Here is a 15,204-nt window from a genome sequence, read left to right as displayed (position 1 = left end):
ATATATATATATATATATATATATATATATATATATATATATATATATATATATATAATAAAATACAAAAAAATAAATCAAATAAAAAAAAAAAATATATATATATATATATATCAATTTTTTCCCAGTTTTCATTTAATTTGAATTATTTTTAACGATTTTGTTCTATATTTATGTAAATTTTATAAAATTTTTATACATTTATTTTTATTTATTATTATTTTTTATTTTAGTACATAAAGTTAAACTTAATTAAAATAAGAAATGCAACTAGCTAAAATAAAAAAAAGTGTTTGAAGTTTTCATCAGTTGAAGTTTTATTTGAAGTAATGAAATTTATATTTTATGGTGTTAATTGTAGTTTTAGTTAACTATAATAACTTTAAATCAAACCCATGATCTTGGCATTAGGCTTTAGGAAATCACACAGAATAAATCCTTTTCCTCATTTCTAACAAAAAAAGCCACAACAGTTACAAAATAAAAATAGTAACAAGTTTTTTACACAATAAAATAAAAAATAGTTAAAAGCCTTTTTTAAAATTCATGAGCATTTTATTTGTGTGTAATGTGTCTGTTAACTTTAAAGGTTTATTGTTTTAAAAACTAAAACCGAACTAAATAAATAATAAAATAAATTTACTGAAATAAAATAAGATATTTATTTTACTTGGCATTTTCTCATTAACGTTTAGCACTAAAACAACAACTTGAAATTAAATGAAACTTTAAGTAAAAAAAAAAAATACTTAAATTAAACTTTTTTTTTTCAGCTAGTAAAAAAATTTAATACTTGAAATAAAATAAATGCACTGAAATAAAAATAAATTAAATATAAAAAATAAATAAAAAACTAATAATTTAAGTGCTTGTAGTATTAAATGTATTAAATATAATGTTTGCCGATATACAACTAAACACATCTGAATAGTTTGATTTCTCAACCTCAGCAAAGAAGTAACAGTTTCCTCTGGTTCCGTACGTCAGCGCCGGTCGTTTGCTGAGCCAGACGCAGTCCGAGATGATGATATAATCCACGTCTGAGAAGAACGTGTCTTTCTGAGCCACAATCATGTCATCCAGGCCGTTAGAGCCGGTCTCCTCCATTCCCTCAATGATGAATTTAACGTTCACCGGCAGATCCTGTAGAAAACAGTTTGAACGTCAGACCTCTGGATGGAAACTTGTTGCATTTCTTTTTGATTTGATCGCTGTCTTACGATGTTCAGAGCTTTGTAGACCTCCACCGTATGGATCCAGGCCAACACCGGCGCTTTATTGTCAGATGCTCCTCTTCCGTAGAGATTTCCTAGGAGTTCAATAATCATATTATCATCCCATCAAACTGTCAGACAGTTTTTTCACTGGGTAAAAAATTCTTATGTCTCAAATATCTGACAGACAGAGAAAAAAATGATCACGGCTGTGGAACTGTTGACTAAAGTTGTATTTCAGTTTTGAAAATGAAAAGAAAAAGTCTAAGCTAAAAGCATTCACTTAAACAATATTACAGGCAGAACTAAATAAACGAATAAATACAAGTCAAATCAACTTACGTAAACTTATTTAGTTCAGCTAGTTGTCAATGCAACACTTGTCATTTTCTCATTAACGTTTAGCTCTAAACTAAACATTTTTGATACTTGAAATTAAAGGAAACTTTAAGTGAAATAAAATTAAAAAAAAATACAAAATTATACGTATTTTAGCTAATAAAAATTGTATAAAAAAATTAAATAAATAAAAATAGCAGGGTTCGTACAAGGTGCTTGAAGTACTTGAATTTAACTTTTGTACTTCCTCAGGATTGCAGGTCTCTACTTATTTGATTAATTTTGTGACTTCAGTGTGGTTTGCGAATCATTTGATTCCTTTCGGGATTTCGATGCGTTTCGCAAATCATTTGATTTATTTCTGGACTTCAGTGCGGTTCGTGAATCATTTGATTCATTTCGGGACTTCGGTGCGATTAGCAAATCATTTGATTCATTTCGGGATTTCGGTGCGATTTGCAAATCATTTGATTCATTTCGGGACTTCGGTGCGATTCGCGAATCATTTGATTCATTTCGGGATTTTGGTGCGATTTGCAAATCATTTGATTCATTTCGGGACTTCGGTGCGATTAGCAAATCATTTGATTCATTTCTGGACTTCAGTGCGGTTTGCGAATCATTTGATTCATTTCGGGACTTCAGTGCGGTTTGCGAATCATTTGATTCATTTCGAGACTTCGGTGCGGATCGTGAATCATTTGATTCATTTCAGGATTTCGGTGCGATTTGCAAATCATTTGGTTCATTTCGGGACTTCGGTGCGATTCGCGAATCATTTGATTCATTTCGAGACTTCAGTGCGGTTTGCGAATCATTTGATTCATTTCGAGACTTCAGTGCGGTTTGCGAATCATTTGATTCATTTCGGGACTTCAGTGCGGTTTGCGAATCATTTGATTCATTTCGAGACTTCGGTGCGGATCGTGAATCATTTGATTCATTTCAGGATTTCGGTGCGATTTGCAAATCATTTGGTTCATTTCGGGACTTCGGTGCGATTCGCGAATCATTTGATTCATTTCGAGACTTCAGTGCGGTTTGCGAATCATTTGATTCATTTCGAGACTTCGGTGCGGATCGTGAATCATTTGATTCATTTCAAGATTTCGGTGCGGATCGTGAATCATTTGATTCATTTCGGGACTTCGGTGCGATTCGCGAATCATTTGATTCATTTCTGGACTTCAGTGCGGTTTGCGAATCATTTGATTCATTTCGGGACTTCAGTGCGGTTTGCGAATCATTTGATTCATTTCGAGACTTCGGTGCGGATCGTGAATCATTTGATTCATTTCAAGATTTCGGTGCGGATCGTGAATCATTTGATTCATTTCGGGACTTCGGTGCGATTCGCGAATCATTTGATTCATTTCTGGACTTCAGTGCGGTTTGCGAATCATTTGATTCATTTCAGTGCGGATCGTGAATCATTTGATTCATTTCAGCATTTCGGTGCGATTCGCGATTTGATTCAGATCGGAACTTCTATGTGTTTCGCGAATCATTTGATTCAGATCGGGACTTTGGTGCAGGTTGAGAATAATTTGATTCATTTCGGGACATTTCGGTTCACAAATAATTTTAATGACGTCCATAAGCTTTTTGTGAAATTTGGATGAGCTCATGAATCTGTTGTTTGATCTCTTCATATTTAAGGAGCGAACTTTAGTTTTCAAAGTTGGACATTGCTTGCTATGATTTTGAAGTTTAGAATTTAGAAAGGGCTCTATGAATGCCCCTCTAAATCAGCGACTACTAAACTTTCCCTAGCAATAATTTTGATCAAACCATTAAATGTCTGCTGTCTGCCATTATGTTCCCACCAATGCCAAAATCAAACCTATGGCATTACAATTGTAGCCTATATAATATATATATTTTAAATTGGTATCACACCTGTTGGTGCTTTCTTTCTCTTTGTGTTCTTAAGTTATAAACAAAAAAGATAGAAGTAACAAAAATGAAAATAAAAAACCTTTAACTTAAATTAAAGTAAAAACAGAAAAAGAAAAAACAGAAAAATTAACAAAAACTATAATAGTGTATTAATGAGACTGGTTCAGGGTTACCATCGATATCTGTGAGCTCGTAAGGTTCTGTTGCCCATCCGTCCTCTTTCTTGGCAGGCTGGACGTCCACATGACCGTAGACACAGACGGTGCGTTTACTGGGATCACTGCCGAACTCAGCTGTGACCACTTTGGGCAGAGCAATGCTGCTTCCATTGGGCAGCTGTATGAGAGATGGACACAATGGTTAACTCTGATCATTTTCAGTAGTTTAATAGTAAAACCATTCTAATCAAAGGTTACAGCTAAGAGAAGCTCATTTAGATTCATGATCTGACCGACTGCATCCCGACATCCACCATTTCCACGCTTCCTCCAATGAGCCTCAGTTTCTCTGCTGTCATGTCCATCATTCTGTGTAAGTCGGATCTCTTCGTAACATCGCTGGAGTCGCTCTCCACAGCAATCCACTGTCTCAGAGTCTGGAAGATAGAGGCCAAACATGCTTAGGGTTCATCAAACTCACTAAAATGAGGGAAATAGTTACTAAAACAAGACAACAAGTCAGAAGTGCGAAATATAAACTTAGAACTACAAGAAAAAGTCAGAATTGTGTGATTGAACTCAGAACTACAAGAAAAAGTTGAAATTGAGAGATTTAAATTCAGAACTGAAAGAAAAGAGTCAACACTGCAAGATATACACTCAGAATTGTGTGAAAAAGTCAATATTGCGAGATATAAGCTCAGAACCATAAGAAAAAAAATTGAAATTGAGAAATAAACTTAGAACTACAAGAAAAAGTCAGAATTGTGAGATTGAACTCAGAACTACAAGAAAAAAGTTGAAATTGAGAGATTTAAATTCAAAACTGAAAGAAAAAGTCAGAATTGTGAGATTGAACTCAGAACTACAAGAAAAAAGTTGAAATTGAGAAATAAACTTAGAACTACAAGAAAAAGTCAGAATTGTGAGATTGAACTCAGAACTACAAGAAAAAAGTTGAAATTGAGAAATAAACTTAGAACTACAAGAAAAAGTCAGAATTGTGTGATTGAACTCAGAACTACAAGAAAAAAGTTGAAATTGAGAGATTTAAATTCAGAACTGAAAGAAAAGAGTCAACATTGCAAGATATACACTCAGAATTGTGTGAAAAAAGTCAATATTGCGAGATATAAGCTCAGAACCATAAGAAAAAAAATTGAAATTGAGAAATAAACTTAGAACTACAAGAAAAAGTCAGAATTGTGAGATTGAACTCAGAACTACAAGAAAAAAGTTGAAATTGAGAGATTTAAATTCAAAACTGAAAGAAAAAGTCAGAATTGTGAGATTGAACTCAGAACTACAAGAAAAAAGTTGAAATTGAGAGATTTAAATTCAGAACTGAAGGAAAAGTCAACATTGCAAGATATACACTCAGAATTGTGAGAAAAAAGTCAGAATTGTGAGATTGAACTCAGAACTACAAGAAAAAAGTTGAAATTGAGAAATAAACTTAGAACTACAAGAAAAAGTCAGAATTGTGAGATTGAACTCAGAACTACAAGAAAAAAGTTGAAATTGAGAAATAAACTTAAAACTACAAGAAAAAGTCAGAATTGTGAGATTGAACTCAGAACTACAAGAAAAAAGTTGAAATTGAGAAATAAACTCAGAACTACAAGAAAAAAGTTGAAATTGAGAAATAAACTTAGAACTACAAGAAAAAGTCAGAATTGTGAGATTGAACTCAGAACTACAAGAAAAAAGTTGAAATTGGGAGGTTTAAATTCAGAACTGAAGGAAAAGAGTCAATATTGCAAGATATACATTCAGAATTGTGAGAAAAAAGTCAATATTGCGAGATATAAGTTAAGAACCACAAGAAAAAAGTTGAAATTGAGAAATAAACTTAAAACTACAAGAAAAAGTCAGAATTGTGAGATTGAACTCAGAACTACAAGAAAAAAGTTGAAATTGAGAAATAAACTTAGAACTACAAGAAAAAGTCAGAATTGTGAGATTGAACTCAGAACTACAAGAAAAAAGTTGAAATTGAGAAATAAACTTAGAACTACAAGAAAAAGTCAGAATTGTGAGATTGAACTCAGAACTACAAGAAAAAAGTTGAAATTGGGAGATTTAAATTCAGAACTGAAGGAAAAGAGTCAATATTGCAAGATATACATTCAGAATTGTGAGAAAAAAGTCAATATTGCGAGATATAAGTTAAGAACCACAAGAAAAAAGTCAGAATTCTGAGATTAAACTTAGAACTAGAAGAAAAAAGTTGAAATTGAGAGATTTAAATTCAGAACTGTAAGAAAAAAGTTAACATTGCATGATATACACTCAGAATTGTGAGAAAAAAGTCAATATTGCAAGATATAAGCTCAGAACCACAAGACAAAAGTCAAAATTGTGAGATTGAACTCAGAACTACAAGAAAAAAGTTGAAATTGAGAAATAAACTTAGAACTACAAGAAAAAGTCAGAATTGTGAGATTGAACTCGGAACTACAAGAAAAAAGTTGGAATTGTGAGATGTAAACTCAGAACCACAAGAAAAAAAGTCAGAATTGTGAGCTTGAACTCGAAACTACAAGAAAAAAGTTGATATTGCAAGATAAAAGCTCAGAACTGTAAGAAATTAGTCGAAATTACGAGATAAAACTCAGAATTGTTAGGAAAAGTTATTGTGAGATATAAACTCAGAACTACAACAAAAAAGTCGGAATTGCGAGACTGAACTTAGAACTACAAGAAAAAGTCAGAATTGTGAGACTGAACTTGTAGACAGAACTACAAAAAAAGTTGAAATTTAAATTCAGAAGTGCAAGAGAAGAGCCAACATTGCCAGATATAAACTTAGAATTGTGCTTAGCTTATTAAGCTTAGAACCTCAAGAAAAAAGTCAGAATTGTGCAAATCAATTCAGAACTACAAGAAAAAATCGGAATTGCTAAATATAAACTATATAATTGCGAAACTAATATATTGCGATATATATCGCTAATATATTGCGAGAAATAAGCTCAGAACTACAAGAAAAAAGTCAGAATTATGAGATTTGAACTAAAACTAAAACAAGGTAACAAATTACTAAAACGAGAGAACAATTCACTTAATGGAAAGATTTACTAAAACGACAGAATGATTTACTAAAATGAGGGAACAATTTTCTCAAATGAGCGAAGGAATAGTAAATCATGGCCAAGGTTTAATTAAAATGAGGCAACAGATTCGTTAAACAAGGGGACAAAATGAACCATGGCCAAAATAAAATATATTTTTGCCCGTGTGTCGTGTGCAGGACTCTCTTTCTTCATCAACAGCCTGTGCTGACAATACCAAATCATCAAAGCAAAAGAATCTGTGCAATTCTGAGGCATCTTATCTGAGCTCAAATAAACAAATACGTCTTCTACAATCTGCAGAGATAAAATGCATCAATAAAGAGTCATGAAGATGTCACTAGAGTAGATGGATGTTGTCATTCTGAGCTCATCAGTTTGGACACAAGATCACTAATTCAGATTAACTGAATTATGGCAAACAGATATCATAACATCCCAACAAATAAATACCTTGATAAATTCCTCTTCATGGCTGTTCACGTATTGCGTCAACTCCTCAAATCTGAAGGAAGACACTCCCGTGCACAGAAGAAGACAGACTAAACTTATGCAGTTCATCTGTGGAGCAAACAAAGTCATGAGCTGAAGACTGTCATATTCTTATTTTAAGATTAAGGGTTTTCAAGAAAACTGAACTGACCTACCTTGTCAAGATGCTTTGCTTTGGTATGAGGAGCTTCCAAACAGCTCAATGCTGTCCCATCGCTGGTGAGGCGTGTTAAATAGTTTCCATCATTGGTACCTCCCGTGGAGATAAGGTCACTGAAGTCTCCTTAGCATGGAAAAAAACAGCTTATAGCTGCCAAAATGAATTCTCTCGCTGGCAAACGCAATCCCTAGAGTAAGACTGAGCAAAACTCACGCTGAGTTCAATATGGGAGCAGATCAACAGCATTCCAAAGCTCAAAGACTTGCCGACAAATTGCTGATGAAAGGACAAACATCAACTAGACTTGACAAAGGCTTGACAAAGACGAGTTTAACTGTACGATTTGATTAAGTTAGGCCTTGTGTGATTTGAACTTGATGCATTTTGAAAAGAGATTTAAAGTTTGAAGCTTATGCAATAATTGCAACTGTTCCCACTGTTTCTAACAATTCCTAGAAAAGTGAATTGTGAGATAAAAACTCGGAATTGCAAGATATAAACACTTGTGAAGAAAAAAAAAAGTGTTAAACTTAAAATTGTGTAAAATAAAAAGTGTTAATTGTGTGATATAATTAAGAATTGCAATGAAAAAAAGTCGAAAATGCGAGATATTAACTACAAGAAAAAAGTCTGAATTGTGAGGAAATAAGTTGATATGAGATATAAGCTTAGAACGACAAGAAAAAGTCAGAATTGTGAAATATAAACTTAGAATTGTGAGAAAAGAAGTCGGAATTGTGAGATATGAACTCAGAACTACAAGAAAAAGTTGGAATTGTGAAATATAAACTCTGAATTGTGAGATATAAATTCAGAACTACAAGAAAAAAAGTCAGAATTGTGAGAAACTCAAAAGTACAAGAAAAAAGTCAGAATTGTAAGATAATAACTTAGAATTATGAGATATAAACACAGAATTCTGTGAGAACATTAGAATTGTGAGATATAAACACAGAATTGTGAGAAAAATGTTGATATTACGAGATAAAAGCTCATAACTACAAGAGGAAAGTCAGAATTGTGAAATTCTAAGAATTGTGAGAAAAAAAGTCTGAATTGTCAGATATGTACTCAGAACTACAAAGAAAAGGTCAGAATTGCGAAATATAAACTCAGAATTGTGAGAAAGCCGGAATTGAAAGATATAAACTCAGAACTACAAGAAAAAGTCAGAATTGTGAAATATAAACTCTGAATTGTGAGATATGAACTCAGAACTACAAGAAAAAAAGTCAGAATTGTGAAATATAAACTCTGAATTGTGAGATATGAACTCAGAACTACAAGAAAAAAAGTCAGAATTGTGAAATATAAACTCTGAATTGTGAGATATGAACTCAGAACTACAAGAAAAAAGTCAGAATTGTAAGATAATAACTTAGAATTATGAGATATAAACAGAATTGTGAGAAAAATGTTGACATTACGAGATATAAGCTCATAACTACAAGAGAAAAGTCAGAATTGTGAAATTCTAAGAATTGTGAGAAAGCCAGAATTGAAAGATATAAACTCAGAACTGCAAGAAAAAAAATCTAAATTGTAAGATATAAACTCATAATTACAAAAAAGTCAAACTGCAAAATATCAGTCAGAATTGAGAGAAAATAAAAGTCAAAATTGTGAGAAAAAAAGTTGAAATTGTGAGACATAAACTCAACTACAAGAGAAAAGTCAGATATAAAGATATAATTGTCTGTGTTTATTAGGGGTGGGAATCACCACTGGGCTGATATTGTCACAATTCTTGTGTCAAGATACAATATTATTGTGATTTTTAATAATATTGTGATATTCTGCGATATATTGCAATTTATTACATTTTTCCTACTATAAATTATGTCCCCAAAGGTAAACTTTGGCAACAACTGTTTTAACTAAAAGTAACATTTCTCTCCTTTTTATCTTATCTCAGTTTTATTACTGCAGTGCAAAATGGGCATGTCAAGCAGACAGACTGACCAATGTCTGGGAAACTATATACTTATTACAGTGTAGTCTAGTCCACCTTAATTAAATGTACACAAGTATGCACTGCTATGGTATTTTGAACAGCGCAACTTGAACTTCTACAAAAAAGTTTTGTGGACCCTTCAGCAATTGGGGCATTTGAAAATAAAATACTAATAATATTAAATGAAATTAAATAAAACATGCAGTCTTACGTTTAAAAAAATATATTTTAAATGAAACGTCACCATCTAGTGGACTGTAAAGAAATGATCTTATTATTCTACCAAATAGCATAATAAAAGATGGATATTTGGCATCCTCGATCCCCCCATCCCCCTCCACCCCTAACATTTAAATCTCATAATTCAGAATTTTTTTTCTCAAAATTGTGAATTGCAGTCTTCCATAGTAGAAGCCTTGTGTTTGAAATCAGTTCTGCTTTGTGCTACATGGTTGCTAAGGTGTTGAAGTGGTTGCTAGGGTGCTGCTAAATAAAGTTGCCATTGCATTTAATGTGGTTGCTCAAATGCATCAATGCATTTAAGGCGTTCAGGGTGATTTCTGGACAGTCGCTAAGATGCTGATTGGTGTTTGCCAGGCTCTTGCAATAGATTAGAGGTTTTCATCATATTTTTGGAAAACAGAAAATCCTTAAGTCTAATCAGTCATAGAAAGCTTTTGTCAAACGAACATGAGCTTGACCTACTAGTGTGGATTTAGGAATACACTAGTGTACAAAATAGATGATGATGATGATGAAGATTTGATTTCAAAATGCAAGTAAACTTCTGATTCAGTGTATCAGAAGTCATTTGTACTTTAATCACAGGGGGCCTAATTAGGGCATCAACAGTGGACTGTTCTTTAATTGTGTTGACAGGTTCAGCATGCAGTTAATTCACAGCTTGTGAAATAGTTCCGCTCCTTTTAACTTGTGCATCCAGCATGTTAGATGTGCACACAAATAATCACTTACACTTTGCATCACCAGCAAACAGTAAATCCTGCCTGTGTCGCACATGAGATGAGGGTTTCTGAATTCCTTGAAGATTAAACAAGAGTAAATAAGGTTAGTTCTGGAATTCTGACCTCAGAAGTTGGATTAGTCAAAAAAGAGATTAACTTCATGAAGCAAAGCTTTCAACTTCTGCAATATGTGTTGTTCCAGAGGAAAACCACAAGATGGGGCTCTGGAGAAATGTAAGTTTAGGCTTAAAAGTTGGATCATGATTGTTCAACATTCTGCACTTCATTACTTATGCAACATGGTGTATCAGCAAACTATATTTCTATTCATTTCTCATTTTATTCTATTTTTATTTCATACACGCACTAAATGGTTTTGTGAAAAATCTCTTTAAGGCTGCAAATCTGTTCAAGGCTCACCAAGGCTGCATTTATTTAATCAAAAATACAGTAAAAATTGTGAAATATTTTTACTATTTAAACTTACTGTTTAATATGTGAACATCAGTTAAACTGTAATTTATTTCTGTGATCAAAGCTGAATTTTCATTACTTTAGTCTTCAGTGTCACATGATCCTTCAGAAATCATTCTAATATACTGATTTGCTGCTTAAGTAACATTTCTGATTATTATCACTGTTGACCTTTTTTGCTTTCATTTAAAACATAGGAAATTAATACTTTTATTCAGCATTAAATTGATCAGAAGTGACGATAAAGATATGTAATTATGTGTATGTTCACATGTCATTGTCTATTGTGTACATTTAGTCTGTTCCGTGTTCTGGGACAGGTTCACTTTCTCTGTTTTAAAGCATAAATAATGTTATACACTTCGTTTAGATGTGAGAGGAAGCTGAGCTCGTTCAGCACAGACGGAGCGAACCAGTTAAAACCACAAGAGTTCACAGTTGGTTTATCCTGTGACTGACAGACAATTGCTGTGACCTAGAAAACCTCCAGTAATGGTTAAAATAAATGCAAGTTTTCAGCAGATGGTTTCCTGTCTCATAGACATCAAGTTAATATCTAGTTAATATCAAGTTAATTTTATGCAACTTGCATGACAGACCTGCTTTCTTTGATTTCACATCCTTTTTCATATCTGCTTTTTCTTCCTCCCTCTTTGGGCAAATACCCATATATTTGTTGCTCTGCAAAGGCTGTGCAATGGCTAAAACAATGGAAAAGAAAAACGGGAAGATGTGTTCTGTGTAAACAGCCCTTTTTGAATAGTTAATGGGAGTAAGATCATTTTTGTAGTTAATATACATTTTTGTAGTTATGCTCCGCTATGAACAAGAAATTGTTCTTTGCACTGAAAAGAAATGGTTGAAGAAAAAGAAACAGCAAGTAGCATTGAATTAATGTAAAATTTAGAAATAGAAAGACTGAGATGGTATTTTCTTGTAAAATATATTCCAGTTTTACCTACAAGTTCAACAAAAGTTTTTGCAGTCTTTGTAAAGTGATCTTATAAACGTCAGGTAATCAGGACTGTGTGTGAAATCCTGGACATTGATTGGTGTCAAGATGTGGAAACTCATCGCAGCATTACATTTGTCATTTCAGTGCTGCATCAGCGAATACTTTCTTTATAGTAACGGTCTGTTGAACTTTAACTGCTCCGACTTTAACCAGGAGTTCAGTAGAGACCGGTCCTGTGGCTGGAGATCAGGGTTGCCAGATCTGCTAACAAAACCACACTAATGGACAATCAAATCCAGCCCATGACCAATTTAACCAAACTTAAAATATGCTATTCCTGTATCTAAAATACTGTATATATTTTACAGTCTGCTGTGCATTTCACATAATGCTGTAGCTTTGAAAAGCAGTGTATAGTTGTAAATCATTAAATGTCGTCATTTGTAAGTCCCTTTGGATAAAAGTGTCTGCTAAATGGTTAAATGTAAATATAAGACTGACAGCTAGAGAACAAAATCCTTTGTTTTGGGTGGGAACCCTTTATTTTGCACTATTTGAGAATGAATTTAAAACTAATTAGAAAAATGATCTTAAAAACTGTTAAGATTTACATGATGGACTTTCTGGAGCTGGCACACTTGACCTGAATGGATAACCCGCCACTTCAGAGTGTCATCACTTCATCGCAGCGGCTCCAGAGTCTTGGCCCGTCTTGGCCGCCGCTCCAGAATCCAAAATCTCAACCCATCACAGCCGCCATTCCAGCGTCTCGTCCCGTTTCAGCCACCATTCCAGAGTCTCATCCCGTCTCAGCCGACATTCCAGAATCCAAAATCTTTAACCTTCACAACTGCCATTCCAGAGTCTCATCCCGTTTTAGCCGACATTCCAGAATCCAAAATCTCATCCCATCTCAGCTACCATTCCAGATTCTCATCCCATCTCAGCCGACATTCCAGAATCCAAAATCTCATCCCATCTCAGCTACCATTCCAGATTCTCATCCCATCTCAGCCGACATTCCAGAATCCTAAATCTCAACCATCACAGCTGCCATTCCAGCGTCTCGTCCCATTTCAGCCACCATTCCAGAGTCTTATCCCGTCTTGGCCGCCGCTCCAGAATCCAAAATCTCAACCCATCACAGCCGCCATTCCAGCGTCTCGTCCCATTTCAGCCACCATTCCAGAGTCTTATCCCGTCTCAGCCGACATTACAGAATCCTAAATCTCATTTCATCTCAGCCACCATTCCAGAGTCTCATCCCGTCTTATCCGACATTCCAGAATCCAAAATCTCATCCCATCTCAGCCACCATTCCAGATTCTCGTCCTATCTCAGCCGACATTCCAGAATCCAAAATCTCAACCCATCACAGCCGCCATTCCAGCGTCTCGTCCCATTTCAGCCACCATTCCAGAGTCTCATCCCGTCTCAGCCGACATTACAGAATCCTAAATCTCATTTCATCTCAGCCACCATTCCAGAGTCTCATCCCGTCTTATCCGACATTCCAGAATCCAAAATCTCATCCCATCTCAGCCACCATTCCAGATTCTCGTCCTATCTCAGCCGACATTCCAGAATCCAAAATCTCAACCCATCACAGCCGCCATTCCAGCGTCTCGTCCCATTTCAGCCACCATTCCAGAGTCTCATCCCGTCTCAGCCGACATTACAGAATCCTAAATCTCATTTCATCTCAGCCACCATTCCAGAGTCTCATCCCGTCTCAGCCGACATTCCAGAATCCAAAATCTCATCCCATCTCAGCCACCATTCCAGAGTCTCATCCTGTCTTAGCCGACATTCCAGAATCCAAAATCTCATTTCATCTCAGCCACCATTCCAGAGTCTCATCCCGTCTCAGCCGACATTCCAGAATCCAAAATCTCATCCCATCTCAGCCACCATTCCAGATTCTCGTCCTATCTCAGCCGACATTCCAGAATCCAAAATCTCAACCCATCACAGCCGCCATTCCAGCGTCTCGTCCCATTTCAGCCACCATTCCAGAGTCTTATCCCGTCTCAGCCGACATTACAGAATCCTAAATCTCATTTCATCTCAGCCACCATTCCAGAGTCTCATCCCGTCTTATCCGACATTCCAGAATCCAAAATCTCATCCCATCTCAGCCACCATTCCAGATTCTCGTCCTATCTCAGCCGACATTCCAGAATCCAAAATCTCAACCCATCACAGCCGCCATTCCAGCGTCTCGTCCCATTTCAGCCACCATTCCAGAGTCTCATCCCGTCTCAGCCGACATTACAGAATCCTAAATCTCATTTCATCTCAGCCACCATTCCAGAGTCTCATCCCGTCTTATCCGACATTCCAGAATCCAAAATCTCATCCCATCTCAGCCACCATTCCAGATTCTCGTCCTATCTCAGCCGACATTCCAGAATCCAAAATCTCAACCCATCACAGCCGCCATTCCAGCGTCTCGTCCCATTTCAGCCACCATTCCAGAGTCTCATCCCGTCTCAGCCGACATTACAGAATCCTAAATCTCATTTCATCTCAGCCACCATTCCAGAGTCTCATCCCGTCTTATCCGACATTCCAGAATCCAAAATCTCATCCCATCTCAGCCACCATTCCAGATTCTCGTCCTATCTCAGCCGACATTCCAGAATCCAAAATCTCAACCCATCACAGCCGCCATTCCAGCGTCTCGTCCCATTTCAGCCACCATTCCAGAGTCTCATCCTGTCTTAGCCGACATTCCAGAATCCAAAATCTCATTTCATCTCAGCCACCATTCCAGAGTCTCATCCCGTCTTAGCCGACATTCCAGAATCCAAAATCTCATCCCATCTCAGCCACCATTCCAGATTCTCATCCCATCTCAGCCGACATTCCAGAATCCTAAATCTCAACCTGTCACAGCTGCCATTCCAGAGTCTCATTCCGTCTTAGCCGACATTTCAGAGTCTCATCCCGTCTCAGCCGACATTTCAGAGTCTCATCCCGTCTCGGCCACCATTCCAGATTCTCATCCCGTCTCAGCCAACATTCCAGAATCCTAAATCTCAATCCATCACAGCTGCCATTTCAGAGTCTCATCCCGTCTTAGCCGACATTCCAGAATCCAAAATCTCATCCCATCTCAGCCACCATTCCAGATTCTCGTCCCGTCTTAGCCGACATTCCAGAATCCAAAATCTCATCCCATCTCAGCCACCATTCCAGATTCTCGTCCTATCTCAGCCGACATTCCAGAATCCAAAATTTCAACCCAGTATTCCCAGCTCCTCCTAGTGCGTTGTTTCACAAGTCCAGTGGTCGCAGAATTTGTTCCCCTGTCTCCTGCACACCCCCCCGAGCCTCAGCTTCTCCCGAGCCGGTGGCATTCTTTCCATATCCTCCTTAACTCCCTGTCTGTCTTGGTATGCCCATAGAAATCATGCTAGAACTTCCTGCCTGTATTCTGAGAGCCATAGAAGCTGTCTCTAAACTTTCTGTACTCAGTGTTACAGTTCCACCTGTTCCGCAGTGGTGGTTTGCTGCT

At 36.0% G+C, this 15,204-nt stretch overlaps 1 protein-coding gene across 1 annotated transcript in view; it reads right to left on the bottom strand.

Annotated features, from left to right (window-relative positions):
- The window catches only part of cndp1 (carnosine dipeptidase 1), an 11,101-nt gene extending 3,626 nt beyond the window's left edge, over window positions 1-7,475 (bottom strand). The window contains exons 1-6 of the mRNA XM_073846903.1: window positions 7,332-7,475; window positions 7,138-7,245; window positions 3,904-4,047; window positions 3,626-3,788; window positions 1,221-1,309; window positions 946-1,143 (exon numbers count right to left, since the gene is read on the bottom strand). Coding sequence (XP_073703004.1) covers window positions 946-1,143; window positions 1,221-1,309; window positions 3,626-3,788; window positions 3,904-4,047; window positions 7,138-7,245 — 702 coding nt within the window. The 5' untranslated portion in view covers window positions 7,332-7,475. The remainder of the gene's footprint in view (window positions 1-945; window positions 1,144-1,220; window positions 1,310-3,625; window positions 3,789-3,903; window positions 4,048-7,137; window positions 7,246-7,331) is intronic.
- Between the last annotated feature and the right edge of the window lie 7,729 nt (window positions 7,476-15,204).

The sequence above is a fragment of the Garra rufa genome, chromosome 9, assembly GCF_049309525.1.
Source record: "Garra rufa chromosome 9, GarRuf1.0, whole genome shotgun sequence".
NCBI classification, from domain to species: domain Eukaryota; kingdom Metazoa; phylum Chordata; class Actinopteri; order Cypriniformes; family Cyprinidae; genus Garra; species Garra rufa.
This window is presented reverse-complemented; position numbering and strand designations above follow the sequence as displayed.